We start from the raw sequence: 16,832 nt of genomic DNA on the forward strand, positions 1-16,832 counted from the left end.
TTTCTATGAGTTCTGTTCGTTCACCAAAGGTTTGTAGTGCTACATTAATAGACTCTACAGAACTCTTTAATTCTTGAACTCTCTGTGGAGAGTCACATTCAGATTCTCTTCCAGACTGGACAATTTCAAGGCAGGTTTCCATATTCTTCTTCAATTGCTCCTGTTCCTTCTCTATCCGTCCTTGCCGAACTGTTAAGAACTCTAGCTGCTCTTCCACAATTTCCTTTACCCTTTCGTCCACCTTTTCAGTGACTTTAATACTAAGCTTTTCTATCTCTCCTCTGACGCTCTCTACCTGTTCAAGTTTATGTTGAGAGAATAGAGCCTGTAACTCTGACCTTAGTTTTATATCTTCCTGTATCCTCCTTTCTTCCTGGTTTTCAATCAATGCACGGAAAATATCTAAGTCTTCTTTTCTCTTTCTCTCTTCCTCCTCTTTCTCTTTCCTTCTCTTAACTTCTTCCTCTTCTTTTTCCTTCTTTCTCCTTTCCTCTTCCTCCTCTTTCTCTTTCCTTCTCTTTTCTTCTTCCTCTTCTTTTTCCTTCTTTCTCCTTTCCTCTTCTTCCTCTTTCTCTTTCCTTCTCTTTTCTTCTTCCTCTTCTTTTTCCTTCTCTTTTCTTCTTCTTCTTCTTTCTCTTTCCTTCTCTTTTCTTCTATAGACTCAACTATGAGCTTAAACTCCATCATCTCCTTCTTTCGAACTTTCTCTATCTGAGCCATCTCTTTCTTACGCTGTTTCTCCTCCTCTATCCTTTCCTTCTGTCTACGGTCTTCATCCTCCTTTTCTTTCTGGTTTCGCTCTGCTTTGTCTTTCATCAACCAATCAAGTAGCCAGTGATCTGATGAGGGTTTGGTAGGAACGTTCGGTTCTGGTTCTGTTTCTGGTGATGACAAGCATGATTTGCATCGCATCTCTTTATTTGATGCCAACGTTACTTCCTGCCCATCACAACTACTATGAAACCTCTGCAAACATTGGCAACACTGGAAGAATTCCCTGTCATTGGTGAGATCATCACAGCATCCAAACTTGGTTTCTGCATCCATTGTCGTTCTTCCTCTGCTTCGCAGATTCATTCCTGTCGCGTCTTTCTCCAATCTACTACACCGTCTATGGCTCTTACCAGTTAATACCTTCACTTCACTATCACACTTTTACCTTCGTGAATTCCAAGGACTTTCAATATCACCTTCGTGAATTTTATGGACGAACACTTTCAGTATGCACTAAATCGGGTATCACGTTTTAATTGCTAAAATAACTTTGCACTCAAGTCCCCACGATTGTACCAAAATAACTATGCACTCGAGCCCCGCGTTGGTGTGCCAAAATAACTATGCAACGTACTCCAGTTGGACACCAGTCGTCAGAAAGTTACTCCGCTACTCCTTTAGTCGGGAACATGAGAATCTGCAAATCATCAGGGCTTGCTGGGTAGAAAAGAAAAAACACAACACTGTTTTCAAAGTTAAAACGCAGTTTTATAAACGCTTATATTTCATAATCACTTACCAGTACAACACTAGAACATTCACTACTAACGTTGGTATATTCCCTCACATAAAGCGAAAGTCAAAGAACATAATTAATTGTTTACTTTCAACTTATCGGCAAGAAGAAAACTCGAAAAACCAAAATCTATACTTCAATTCTCTCCGTTTCCCCAGTTCTTATTATTTTTCACCTTCAATTGTTTTTCAAACTCAGTCTGTCGTCAGGTGAGAAACATTCAGGTTAGTTCACTTCCTCGGCTGAGATTAGAAAGTGACGTCAACACGAACAGATTTTGACGTATTTATAAACATGTATAAAAGTTGCAACTACAACTGTATCAGTCTAAGTATAATTATTTGTGACAACTTGAACATTATTTGAAATAACAAACATTTTAAAAATCTTAACTTCTTATAAATATAAAATCTTAAACTCTCAGGTTCGTTACATGTGATAGTCACGAGATGGAAGCACCTTCTGTTAAACTTTAAACAAATTACATAGGGCTACTTGCACCTCTCATTTTCGGCCTTCTTTCCGACGGTTATTGTCAGGGAATCTTTCACGCACAAGTTTTGAAGAAATAAAACAAAGAGTGCTCAGAGTGGTGCCACGAATTGGACGTCAAAGAAATCTCTCGTGAGGAAATTAGAATTAGAAATTATTTATTCATGGGCGAAGTTCAGCCTTCATTTATGAAGAAATCCGACTACATTGAAGTGCGCAGTTCATTTATTAATTAATTTGGTTTAGTTTACTTCTAATGCATGCCGAGAGTCTAGTGACGCTATGATGAAATTGATGAGGCGACACGCACAATCAATACTCAGGCCGAGTTAGCTTGGCGTGGTAGCGTGCTAAACACTTTAGCATGGAGGTTGGCAATTTGTTTGCAGAAATAAATTTCTGCCACATTTTGCTAATCGCGGCGACGAGGATGAGTGATGATACTTATGATACTCATAAAAAACACCGAGCAGGGATTCGAACCCCGGAACTACAGTGGCGAGATTGAAAGTCATCATTTCCCGCATGGTTCTCCAATCTTGACAGAACGTTCTTCAGAAAGGGGTCACAATTTGCAATTGATTCAGCACTCGCTGGCGGCGCTTAGCAGGTACCAAAAGCTTTTTCTTACCTCCCCGCCGACAGCCCCCTCTTTCTCCGACATTATGAAAGGCTCGACTTCCTCGCGATAAAAAGGGGGCACACACTTTCACCTACGACTGCTTCCCGTTGGGGGACCCGAAACTCATTTTCACATTACGAGTTCTGTTGGTGGAAAGAGAAGATCACCGCGCTATCTGCTGGCACCGTGCGTGGTGACTACCGGGTGCCAAAAAAGTAGTCCGTTGGTGCTAGAATCTTTTGCCCAAAGAGGAAGGAAGAAGATTAATGGAAAGAGCGATGCTGGTCAGGACAGGAAGTGCGATGATTGTATACTGGTCCCTACTCACCCTCATGTTGTGGAGTTTGCCTATACTCGGAGAAAAACTGGATACTCGTAAGTTCACTTTTGCATGTGGCATCTCCTATGGTAGATCAACGCTTCTTAACTTGAGAGAAGTTACTATTTAATTGAGTTACAGTCATAGTTACTTGGTTACGAAAGTAACTCAGTAAAAGTTACTCGTATAAGAAAGTAACTCCGTTACAGTTACTGGTACTCTATTTTCTTGACCACCGGATTGTTACTCGTGTTCGGAAAGTAACTGATTTACAGTCACAGTTACTTGGTTAAGAAAGTAACACGGTAACAGTTACTCGTATCAGAAAGTAACTCCGTTACAGTTACTGGTACTCGATTGGTCACTGGATACTTACCATTGTTCGGAAAGCTTCTTCTTAAATGTAACCGAATTACAGATACAGTTGCTCGGTTAAAAAGGTAACTGAGTTACTATTACAGTTACTCATTTTATAAAGTAACTCGGTTATAGTTACTGATACTTGAAAAGTAAGTATAAGTCATTTTTAAAGTTACTTTCTGTTGGAAATTGTCTCGTAAACAAATTACACATATTATTAATTGTAATGAAATAAATACATTAAGACTTACAATGTATCAACTTTGCTTGAATGAATTTATAGCATTGATTGTTTTGTGTCCTTTTTCTCATACTTTTGGAAAATTGTGAAGATGGGGATGAATGGCGATAAGGTTAAATACATGAAGGGACATAATCACAAACACATAACACAATTCCCAGAGAGGAATACTTGGCCGTAAGCATAGACGCCAGAGCTTCGTTAGTCTGCAAAATGCAGTCCAGGGTGTCCTACGTGGAAGTGAGATTGATATTTACATCATTACCTACGAGCAATGAGCAGAACTGGTTGAAGGTTAAATCCAAGATCTATGGAAGACTAATAAAAAATTGTAAATTAGTCTTTCTTTTCATCTCCGATGTGCCAAAAGAGCGACGTTCATTATATAAATTACAATATATGTTCAATGTGGATATGATATCATAATTCACTTTTGTTTATTATTGAATTTGACACAATAGTGAATTTAACATTGTTTCATATAAAATTATATTTTCACTTTATGATTTCATTCTAGAATTAAACGCATATTGTATCTACACTAATTCATTAAAATTAAAATATACCTCTTGCATCTATCAGAAGTTGTGGTATTACTGGGGAAGAATGGGTTTGGAAGTACAACAGGAGGTTCATAGGCAGTAGCTTCTGGGTTCAGTCCTCGGATTGGATCGGAAGAGGTTTCTGGTCGAATCTGAAAATTATGGATCTTTTTCGAGAAGGTTTTTTTATTGAATGACTGATTAAAATTTAAAATTATGGCTGCGTCAGCACTTAGGCTATTTGCACCCGTCATATTATACGATGTCCAGCCCTTTACGGTAGCCCTAGGGACTAAAATATGCTTACAGTTAAAAGCTGAGGCTTTAAAGGGACACTCAGCACAAATATGGACAAAATACAACCCTATAGCGGATTATACCGGCCGTAGGTACAGTCGCCAGAGCCTCGTTTACCTTCAAGACTGCAGTAACCAGGACGTACTACGTGGAAGTGAAGTTGACATTTGGACTCGTTTTCAAAAGGTCACACCTTACACCCCAATATGATTCTTATGTAGTACTTTCTTTACAATGTAAGTAAAAAAAATGGTAAAGGTACCCCTGTGCTTGCCATGAAGGCATATGGAGTGATGTGGAGATAGATCTTGACGTCGGCCATAGGTGGGATGATGTGATCAGCATCACGCCCGGCCGCTTATACCCTTCAGGATTGCATTGATATGAAGCTGGGTGGGCCTCAGAGCCGCGCAGAAACAGGGAAATGACTGGAGAAAATCCTTGGGGGCTAGGGCCCGAGTTGCCCCTCCCTAGGACCGGCTCTGATTCCACATCTGTGCAATTCATCATTGGATTCTTGCCAGTGTTCGGTAAGTTACTTTTTAAAAGTAACTGAATTACAGTTACTTGTTTAAAAAGTAACGAAGTTACAGTAACAGGTACTTATTTCACAAAGTAACGAAGTTACAGTAACAGGTACTTATTTCACAAAGTAACGAAGTTACAGTAACAGTTACTTGTTTAAAAAGTAACGAAGTTACAGTAATAGGTACTCATTTCACAAAGTAACGAAGTTACAGTAACAGTTACTTGTTTAAAAAGTAACGAAGTTACAGTAATAGGTACTCATTTCACAAAGTAACGAAGTTACAGTAACAGGTACTTATCAAGATAGTGTAACTTACTTCTGTTGGAAATTTTCTTCCAAAGAAATAGCCCACAATCAACGATTCTCCTATAACAAATATATGAAGACTTATGCCGACCTCCGTGACGAAGTGGTTGGCACAACGCGCTACAAAGCCAGCGGTCCTGGGTTCCAATCCCGGTCTCCATGGATTTCCTTTGTTGGTGTTCCTTTATTAATTTCATCATGTTATCACTCAACCTCAGAAATGGCAGGAAAGCGAGGTAAAATAAACAAAATCAACAAGAGTAAGAAGTGTGTAAGACAGGAGATGTACTTCTATTAATGCAACTTGGAAGAATGACCAAATTTTCAAACACATTACCTACAGATAACACCGACTCGTCTACTTCGTTCATTCGGTGTCAGGTAGAGTATCTGGTGTCCGCACCGTTTGCACCGTAATGTGCAATCCGGAGCGGTGTAATGTGTGGTGTAGGATCATGCGGCTTCAGTGCGTTAAGGCACCAGGGTCCCGGGTTAGGATCCCGGCCTGGGAACCGGTGTTCTTTGCGAGTGTTTCTTCGTCATATTGGGCTGATGCATATGTTCGTGTTTGTGCTTGGGATGGCAACACTGCGGTGTTAGAGTTTGTTTATCGTTTAACGTTCATCAATTGGAGTGACATTGTTGTGCTTGTGAATAAGCATCGCATTTTGCAGATTTGAATTAACACAGTGTTATTTGTGGTGTGGACGAATGAACAATAATTGTGAATAACACCATTAAGCCTTGTTTCCATGATATGAAAAACTCAATATGCTGACCAAGGCAGAAATTTATTTTATTATAAAACATAAACTAAACGTAACGTTTCAACCTTCTAGCAAGGTCTTCTTCAGACTCTGTACCAAGTACAAACATTTATAATAAAATAAATTTCTGCCTTGGTCAGCATATTGAGTTTTTTAACAAGTTTGAAGTGGAAAGAAGCGAACACTTCAGACATATTCTTCTGTCTGAATTTAACAGAGGAGGAGAGGTAGCGGATTGGGCTGAAAACATTTGTGCTTTGTACGGGAAGAATGCCAACAATAAAGCTTAACTATCGACTGACGAAACTTTAAAGTCCCACATCCTACAAATGCTTGCTACATGACACATTAGGTTTCTGTCTCGTCGTCGCCGCCTTGTTCGATACCCGGTGGAGGCACTTGCCACAGTGGTTCGGATACCACTATAAACTGTAGGTCCAGCCCCGATTAGCCTTCATGTGCATAATGTGGACTTAAAACACCAAATCAACAACAATCTGTCTCGGCGGGACTTGTGTGTTCATGTTATGTGTAGTGTTTATTACGCACAACAAACAGCAGGCGCTGCTGAAATTATATGCAAGGGAGCAGTAAGCAATTTCTTAGACCTAAGCGTCAGTAATGCAGCCATATTGACCTCATAAAAGTGCAGTGGTCTTACATTTATGAAAATTAGATATTAGAATAACTGTAAGTACCCCAGAATATTTTATAACTTATTCTTAACTCACATAAAAATGTCTATAAAATAACTTTGGCCAAATATGATCGGAAAGTTGTTTTATATGGAAAATATTACTTGGGACTGTGCAGTTCCAACAGGCTTCTGGTGTCTACTTCTATAAAAAAATATTAATATATTTTCCGTACTTCTAAACTAGTGGCGTGCCCCAGATTTTCAAATGTGGTGGTATATACATTTTTTCTTAGCAGTCAGTCCTCATTTTGCTATTTTTCCTAATTTTGACGTTATTTTTTTTACGAATACTGGGCCAAATGGGGCTATGACCCCCACCAACCCCCCCCCACTTCCTTTCATATCCCAATGTTCTAGGTAGCACATCTAAGGATGTGGCGTGCCGAACGGGGTGTTGGTGGGGGTAATAACACCCCTCTTCCTGCCGTTTGGTCTAGTATTTTTTAAAAAGACCGTCAAAAAGGGGGAAAAGATGGAAAATAAGGGCTGCCTAATACAAAAGTATATATAACTCACTCCCTTACGAAAATCCAGGGTACGCCACTGTTGGGAGGTCAAGAGTGATGACTCTTGTTATTTACTCTATCTTGCTCACTTGTCTTTTAATGTATATATTTGTCTTATGAGGAGTATATTCTAAAATACAACAGGTAGGGTGTAGATATTTTGAATGTAAGTGTTGAAGGAGTATATATAACTAAGCACCATATGATATACATCATTTCTCTGTTTATACACAGAACGTTAGTGACCTGTCGGGACTTTCAGGTCTCATTAGTTGTAATTAGTATTATTACAATGTCAGAAATTTTTTTGTTGTCAATCCTGCCAAAGGAAGTCTTACACGTACAAAAAATTTTTCAAACTGCCAGTTTGTTCCATTACAAAAAATCAGGCTCTAAAAGGATAATGCAGGGAAAGAAAATGGTTTTGCCATTCTAAAGAGAGCAAGCAATTCTGACTTGAGTGATTCTCCACGTTCAGGATGACCATCGGGATTTAATTAAGGCAGTTTAAACTCCTTAGTCAACGATGATCCACATCAGTCATCACTGAGACATACGCAACTTTCTGTAAATACGGGGTCACAAAACCGTTGGAAAACCAAAACAATATAAAAGAATGAATATCTTGGAGATTACCTATACATCAAAAAGAAGGTAAAACATTATATTGTGAGAAACACTGGAACATAACTCCGAAAACGGTTTGTTTAAACAAACTTCTTTCATTTCATCAACAAAGTATATTACTGTTAGTAATAGGAATTACAGTTACAGTTCTAAATGGCTCTATTTGGAGTTAGATCTACATATTTCCACTTCTATTTCTTAGTAGTAAGGTAGAGCCATCTATCCGCAATTTACTGACTCTTTGTAAGTGTGAGACATTCTTAAGAATTCATTTATATTTTGTATAGTGCAGGCAGTCAAAATAGGAAAAATAAAGGAACTGTTTCATAACACACCACAAAAAACATACCTGTATCAAAGAGTTCGCCGCTTTCATCGTTGTCACGAAAGCAAGAATGGATTTCGTGCAGAAACACCTTGGCAAGGGGCACATAATCTGGACATCTTAAGCCTGCTTGCATGGAACTGTATTCTCCACCACAGTTTTTGGAACATATTTCTGATCACAGTGTTACCTACAGGTGTACAGGGTCAACGAAGTTAGTAGTAATGTGTGTTTTATACAGCGTATATTGATACACGTGTAGATTTGATTGTATCTTCTGCAAATATGCTGTATAAGGAAACAAACTGCCGGATGACTAGTTGAAGCCAGTGTACATTACGATTGTGAAAATCTGATTTAGTTTGTGAACAGAACGAGACACGTGAAATAGCCCGCCTGATGAGACGGAAAAAGTTATGGAATGTTGTCATACCTTACGTACCAAAACCATTTGTCAAATTCCATTCTGTTATAAGTCAATTCCATTCTCATGAGAAATTGTCCACCATTCATCTAATATGGCGGCGTTACATACCATGTCAATGATCTACAGAACAGTTAATATGTTGTAATTGATGTTGCTAGTCTTATAAGAAAGACATATAGTTAATCAAACACCCAGCTAATGTCAATGATTTCCTTTATTTCGTGGAAACTTGAATTTGTCCGCCATTTTCTAATATGGCGGACTTAGCGTACGGGTGATCGCCGGGGACTTTTGATATGTTATTATTAATGCTATAAATACGTTGTATGCCAAATTTCAGCTTGTTATGAATTAGTTCCTTTATTTCGAAAAAAAATCGTCTAAATTGACTGCACTAATTAGCCTACTTCCTTCCAATCGTCTGTAAATTTCATAAATTGTAGTTAAATTAATTCATACGAGCTTATGTCGTTAATATAACAAAGTAAAATACATCTAATAACTAAAGTTACTAAACCATTTATAAAGACTGTGAAATCGAACTCAGCACGCAGATGGACAGCATAAAAGAAAACTCCACAGGGTATTATATTGTCTCTGGCAGTGGCGTAGCAAGGGGTGTGCGAAGTGGGCGATCGCCCGGGGCCTCGCGCCCCATGGGGTGGACACGAAAAGTGTAATAAAATAGAAGAGACAAAAATTATGGAAAAGGTTATCGCGAAAATCAGGATGAGTGATGAAATTGATGAAGGGACCTTACAAAGAATAATCCATTCCGGGATTCGAACCCGTGATGACCGCGCATTCTTGTTCCTATGCGCTGTACTCTGCATTGAATAATGAAAGAATTTGGAATGAAAAATGTATCCCAGAGCTCAAAAAGCCAAATGAATATTATTGAAGAAACTACAAAAAAGTGTACTATGTTACCGGCTTATCTCCTCTAATATGTTGAATTTTTGCCACTTCCAATCACTTTTTCTAGCTGTTGGGATTTAATCGCAATAAGTAGCTAATGAGCTTAAGGATGTCATGAGGGACAATCGTTAACAGAGAACTCTAGACTCCTGATTGCACAGTGCCCTGCAGATGCACTCGGAGGGATTTTTTTTAAAAGCGTTGCTCTTCCATCACTTTACCTAACTTCTGTCATGACGATGAACGTTGATTAAATTAAACAGGTTAAGGATGGATACAAAGGAACAGTCATGCACACGCCAGGGCTCGAGCCCGGATCCTTCAGTAAGGAGATCGTGGAATGGAGAAATTAGGGAAATTGAGCAATGCAAAATATTTGGAAAGAAAAAACTTAATCATATACAAATATGATGTTTCAAAAATCCAATTGAAAATTACCACTGAGGAAAAATGCAGTTTGTTTTACCGATAACTATGTATTCCCACTCATCTTTGTTGTTGGCCGACCTCCGTGGGTGAGTGCGAGTGGTCCCGGATCGGTACCCGATGGAGGCACATATTGGTTCGGATCCCACTAGAAACTGTAGGTTCAGTTCCGATTAGCCTTTCTGTGCATAAAGTGGACTTAAAACACCAAATCGACAAACAAATCAACCAACCGGGGGGACTGTGGTTATCACAGTACGCTACGACACCAGGAGTTCCGGGTTCGAACCCCGATTGGGCATAGATGTTATTTGTGTTTGTCCCTTCATTAATTTTATCATCTTCGCAATTAACGAAATGTGACAAGAAAGCGACGCTAAGTAACAAAAATCAAATCATTGATTGATTGCTTGATTAGGTTTATTTTACTCCGCTTTTCCTCCACTTTTGGCTAATCGCGAAGATAATACGATAACATTTATGAAGGGACACACACACAAAGAACACCTAGGACCAAGCCGAGATTCGAACCCGGAATCTCTGGCTTAGTAGTCAAATCAAATAATTTTTCATTTTCGGAAGGGGGTGGGAGTTTGTGTACTTTTTTAAAGTACCTATTCATCATTTTGAAATCTTTTCTTGTTTTTGACGTTTTTTTTAGTAATACTGGACCCTAAAGGGGGAGGGGTATGACCCACACCAACCCCCCTTGGGCACGCCACTGATTGCTACCCCAAGTGTCGACCTCACCGCACGTCAGTCCTTTTCTGATATTAAATATACAGGGTCATCCGTTTGAGATGTCAGAAAAGTAAATCTTTATACACAAGAGGTTAAAGTACGTATCTGTGAGCAGCTTGTTGTAATATAAGCAGAAAGGATGTAAGTTTCGAATGAGTGGAGGTTTACAGACTTCGGCCACATGGCGGCGCTAATATGTATGGTAACAAAGGTGGTGATCACGTCACAACAGCACACACAGTGTGTCGTATGGTATCCGAAATTTTCCAGTATTACATGCATGCTACTGCCGCCACGCAGCTGAAGTAAGTAAACCTCCACTCAATCGAAACTTACATCCTTTCTGCTTATATTACAACAAGCTGCTCAGAGATACGTACATTAACCCCTTGTGTATAAAGGTTTACTTTTCTGACATCTCAAACGGATGACCCTGTATATTGAAATCTTAATCTATTTGACATTAATTTCCTTGCCAGGGCAGTTGTTTTTTTTTACAAACTTTGCCGACCTTAACTATACGTAAGCTAGATAATGAATACGCGCTGTGAAATCTTTATACCGCCTATTTACCTATTCATGTAATTAAAATATATTAATTAATTTGAATATTTGAATTAATAATATTTTAATTCATTTAATACATTGTAAATTATTTTAATTTAAACATTATTATTATTATTTTGAGACCCCTCCGAAATATATTTCTAGATAGTATGTGCTTGGCGTTGCATGGTATCAACATTTTCAAGCACAAACTTTATGTGACTCATACATATTTTCTACTGGTAGTTTTTGTACGGGGTAATATTTTATTTTTCTTTAATGAATGCCTTCCTAGTTTCACTTCGACTGTTACATCTTCTGATGCTTTTTCCTTAATCTCCTACCCTGTCTCTTATCCTATGATATTATATTTCCGCGTACGCAATGTCAAAAGAACCAGCAAGCATGTGAACTCGTAAAACGCATTGTTTATATAACAAAACGCACACCTTGTGTAGAAAGCTGTAATTGTTGATGTTGTATGAAATGCTTCTTGCTCTAAGTCTTGTCTCGCATGGTTCGTGAACCATGTCAGGGCACAGAAGTAAAAGCGGTTATTCAACATTCAAGTTTGAAGGTTGAAATTCTGCATGTGACCCGCCCTATTTTCATTTCTGGTTCAATAAATGTTTTCTTCCCAACGTCTCTGCTAGGAAAACGTGTAATTTGTTTTATTGTGTTTGCGAGTGCGACACTCTTGCTTTGAAAAGATACCGTGCAGTGCCTGCCGGTCATTCTGATGGGAAAACAATTACGTAAGATTTTCACTGTCCGAATTAATATGCGTCATTTCCGGCAGTGTAGCCACCTGTATACATTTTATTCAATTCAATGAGAATTCTGAAATAAGATCGTAGCACCTGTTTCTTTACGTACTTCTTTGTAGCAGATCCGTAGGCAGGTTTTTTTTTGAAGGGTGGGGGGCAGATCCGAAAATGTGGACAAAACAGATCTGAAATGTTGTTGGAGTATTAGATGTGAATGAATAAATGATTTGATTTATTTTTCTTCGCTTTTCTGTCATTTTTGGCTAATTTCGAAGATGAGGTTGAATGCTACTAATAAGATGGATGAAGGGATAATAACAGACAGTGGCGGCGATTGGGTTCCAAAACTGTGGGGGGGGGGGGCAAGGTGCCAAAACTAGGGGGGGCAAGGACAGTTTACTTTCCCTTGTTAGATAAGGTATAGTATAGTGCGGGAGCAAAAGTTGCAAAAAGTGGAGGTGGCAACTGCCCCCCTTGCCCCCCTCCAATCGCCGCCATTGATAACAAATATATACAGACGGCAGAACACGAGACCACTAGCTGTGAGTACAGACGCCAGAGCCTCGCTAGTCTGCAAATTGTAGTCCAGAGTGAACTACGTGGAAGCAAGGATGACATTGGGGCGTCTTAAGAAAGGGCCATTCCTTACACCCCAGTATTAAATGTGACCACGAAGGCTATGGTAGTAATTGTAGAATTGAAATAGTATGGTCCAAAGTAACGGGAAAAATTCAACTCACCCCTTCCTACAATCAGCAACACAGTCGCTGTCACACAGCGTACAGCTTGCTGCTTATTGTTTATATTCAACTTTCAGCAGTATACTACTGTATTCCGCAAATTAACACTCTTTTCAAATTTCCTTTAATTTTCTTATACCAACACCAGTGAACAGCCTTGATAATTCTATATTTAGAAAATTACATATTTATTAATAAAATGCGTAACAGGAACGTTCTTTTGTAATGAGGAACATGTCCGAATGCGGGTTAACAAAAAAGGGCCCATTTTCCCCTCTCGACTGCAGTTGGGACAAAGTCTGGACAGAGATTGAAAAGAATAGACTGTCCGACTAAAACGGGACGTCTCCATTACACTGGACTCTCCTTGCTTCCTTTTAATAAACATCTGTCACTTTGTTCATCATGTAACGACCGCCATGTTAGCCAAATTTCACTCTTGTGTCTCGTGAACGCATGCGGTGCATGCTGCGCATGCGTCAATTGTGGGATAAAGGACAGCTTGCTCTGCGACGACATTCATGAGCATTTCTACATTCTAATTTCTTCATATAGGAGAAGTATTTATTTTACACGAGAGCGCTGAACTAAGCTTATATTACATTTCTTGGATCTGAAGTGAAAGAAAGTAATAATTATTTTCCCACAATTGATGCATGCGTCACTTCAGATCCAAGTTATGTAATATAAGCTTAGTTGAGAGCTCTCGTGTAAAATAAATACTTCTCCTATATGAAGAAATTAGAATGTAGAAATGCTCATAAATGTCGTCGCAGAGCAAGCTGTCCTTTATCCCGCAATTGACGCATGCGCAGCATTCACCGCATGCGTTCACGAGACTCCTCTGAATTTAAAATATATCATATTCGTTTGCTTTCAAGTTAAGAACTTGGATTAAATTACTTATACTTAATTTTTTTTATAATTCATGTATATATTTATGTTTTATCTTATTAATTATATTATACGCGTATTTTTGAACATCTAATTCAGATCTTATAGACAAATAATTATCCTAAATAGTTTATTCAACGTTTTTATTATCTTTCAAATCCGAGGTGGCTAGGATTATATCTATCTTTCACGCAAAAGTTGTTGTTTAAGTACATATTACTTCCTAATATCGATTTTTGGCAACAATGGACAAGATTGAAGCAATTTAGTCTTCGTTAAAAGTATGTAAACTAAATCTTTATTTAATCATTTTATGTGCAAGAGCAAATATTAATTACTCTCTAAAATTTGTTTCGTTATTTTTTTCTAGTTTAATATTATAACATTAAAGCACAGAAATTCTCGCTCGCTTTCAATAATACGACGTTCTCCTATTGGCTGTTTATTTTAGGAGTGGGGACTGATGCTACGTGTAAATGGCGACGTCAAAAGTTCCATTTAATTGTTGCCAACCATAACCTAAGCTTACTCTCGCCAATTAGCATTGATCTGACATACAAATTAAGAGTTTTTCTTGTGTAATTTTTATAATATGAGTTGGTAGCATTGTTAAGAAAGAAAGAACAAACTGTTATGCCAAGTTATGCTGTGCCTCGCGCCTGAGGTAAGCAGTTGAGATCTTGCTATTAACGGTAAAGGCGGTGCACGGATTGTCGAGAGAAATAAGTTACTTATCACTGCCTAGAAGCGAGCAGAACACAACATATTACATTTTTAATTTGTGCGAATAAGTATGTACGCTCGCGATCCGTGATTAAAGTTTTTCGACATTTTACTATAAAATATTTTAATTTCATTCTATGTAATGTGTTACAGTTCGGTGGTTAGAGGGAGATTATTTCCGTAACATCTTTGGCAGTTATGCATGTGAAGCTTCGGAACGAGTCACAACTCTCGAAGCAGCCAATTAACCAAGCGAGCCGCTGACGTCATCTCAACACAGAACCTATCGCTAAGCCCCTTGCGCAGGTTCTATACGCCCACTAGGCTCGCTAGACAGACTCGCGCAGTCCGCTGGAGATGTTCCGAAAGTAATTCGACTCCTACCTTCCTGGAAGATTGGTGATCGTCTTAATCCCGATCGTTGGGTGAGAACTAGTGGTTCCAACTGCCTAGGAGGAATAAGGAGCAGAGTGTTGCCAATTCGCATCTCCAGATCTTGGAGTTAAGAGTGTGGTGGCGCATTAGAATCAACAGTTCTTTGTATTTTTGTACTTTTTCACAATGTACAGATATCAGAGATCACTGAATCTATCGTCCTTCATGGTACCTCTGATCCATGTCTTTACGTGCTGAAGGGTACTGTAAAAACAAAATCAAAATGGCGGGTTGTGATTTATCAAGGTCATATCCCGACTTCGGTAAATAATTTCCCAATTTTCGTAATCCCGAACAACCGAGAAATTCGAAAGGATCTTATTTAAACTAGGTTATTTCTTGATATTTTCTGGACTGTAAGTGCCTGAAATTTCTTGAAACTAGCTGTTTTTATTCCAGAAGTGCAAAAACTATCTATTGAAGGGGAAATAGTGTGTTCAATTCGAAATTTTTACCGCATCGGGAATTTTCGAAGTTGCGGCAGTCAACATGATTCTAATGTCTCCTGTGAAAACGTTTTCTCGTACTGTAACTGGTAGCCCGTAAATAGCAGAAAACAATATTATTTTTAATAAATTACACGAACTTTCTCCAGGTATCTCATGAGGTGGCATGCGCCCCCCAGCGGGCGCCCTTGGTTCGAAGCATATCAGGAGATAAATATAGATTATGCAGTCCACTCCCCGGCTGTTTCCTTTGTTTCAAAGGGTGACACGCTGATTTCAGACCGAAGCGTCAAGTGACCCCTTTCAGTCTAAAGCATAATATTCACCGCTCATGCCCGAAAACAGACCGACATGATGCACGCCATTGAGAAAACGGGTAGGTCCGAGTGACACGTGCAGCTTGTCGCGTCGCTTCGGTTCGAAAGGTTGCATTGATTACCTAGCATGGGCGACCGCAGGGGAGGGCTGTTGGGCCACTTGCCTCCTCACCCAGAGATTTTTGGAAAGAGTTAATGTAATTCGAATCGTGAAATTGGAGAGATAATTTATAACAAAAGTATTGTTCTCTGTGACTTCCAGGCCGTAGGTTGCAGCAACTGTTATTATTATATGAAATAGGGTTACATTTAAGCTTACAGTCTATTTTACGGTTAGAATTATCTAAGTATAAAAAAAACAGGTTATTGTCCGACATGAATTAATGTTAAGTATACAGTTGTGCAAATTGTAGCTTATATAGATAGATATAGAGAATATGTAAACTACAAATGTATGAAATTTTAAAAAATCATAAGTAGTAGTAGTAATAGTAATAATAATAGTAGTAATGACGATGATTACAAAAATATTAATAGCAGTAATAACTAAGCATAAAATCGGTTTCGCAATGTGATAATGGATTTTAAAAATAGATGCAAAGAGCTTCAAAACAAGACGAATATTGAATTTGTAGGACTAACAAATACTAAGAAAAAGTTGTTTCGCAAAATTGATAAGAACTGTTTTCTGACAAATTTTAGAAATCTGAAAATTGATTGAAATTTGTTTAAAACATTTTTGCGTGCACTGTTAAAACTTCATCACTATCGACCATTCGTTTTTTTTTATTTATAGAAATTCAAAGAAAGCGATCGTTTGCAAAACTAAAAAAGAAGTCACTTTCTTTGTTATCACGATAATAAGAAAAACAGACCACATACTAGAAAAAAATGGTTAGCATAGATTAATGAACAAGCTAAATCTTGATGTAACTCGTTTCTGTGTAGGTCTACTGGTTAATTTTTAATTGGAATCCAAATTCGAGTATCTATAGTTTTTAATCTGACAGTAGATATTTTCAATAGTAGTTTAGTAGGCTTATGTAGCCAGGAAACTATTGTGACTATTTACGCAACGAAAGCAAACCACTGATTAAATTAGTATATTTTATGTCGCTTTTCTACCACTTTCGGCAAATTGCGATTATGAGAATGATTGATGATATGATGAAATTGATGAAGGGACACTCAAAACACGCATGTCCAGACTGGGATTCGAATCCGGGACCCCTGTTGCTAACCACTCCGCCACGAATGTCGGCGTGAATTTTCTGGAAGGAATTCTAAGCACATGCAAGTCTTCAGATCTTGG

At 38.4% G+C, this 16,832-nt stretch overlaps 1 protein-coding gene across 1 annotated transcript in view; it reads left to right on the plus strand.

The window, feature by feature from the left end:
* LOC145994147 (uncharacterized) overlaps positions 1-16,832 on the plus strand; it is a 118,406-nt gene that overhangs the window by 68,839 nt on the left and 32,735 nt on the right. Inside the window, exon 7 of the mRNA XM_083130238.1 lies at positions 2,876-2,999. Coding sequence (XP_082986364.1) covers positions 2,876-2,999 — 124 coding nt within the window. The remainder of the gene's footprint in view (positions 1-2,875; positions 3,000-16,832) is intronic.

This window comes from Lepisma saccharinum, chromosome 10, assembly GCF_977018435.1.
Source record: "Lepisma saccharinum chromosome 10, izLepSacc3.1, whole genome shotgun sequence".
In the NCBI taxonomy this organism is placed as follows: domain Eukaryota; kingdom Metazoa; phylum Arthropoda; class Insecta; order Zygentoma; family Lepismatidae; genus Lepisma; species Lepisma saccharinum.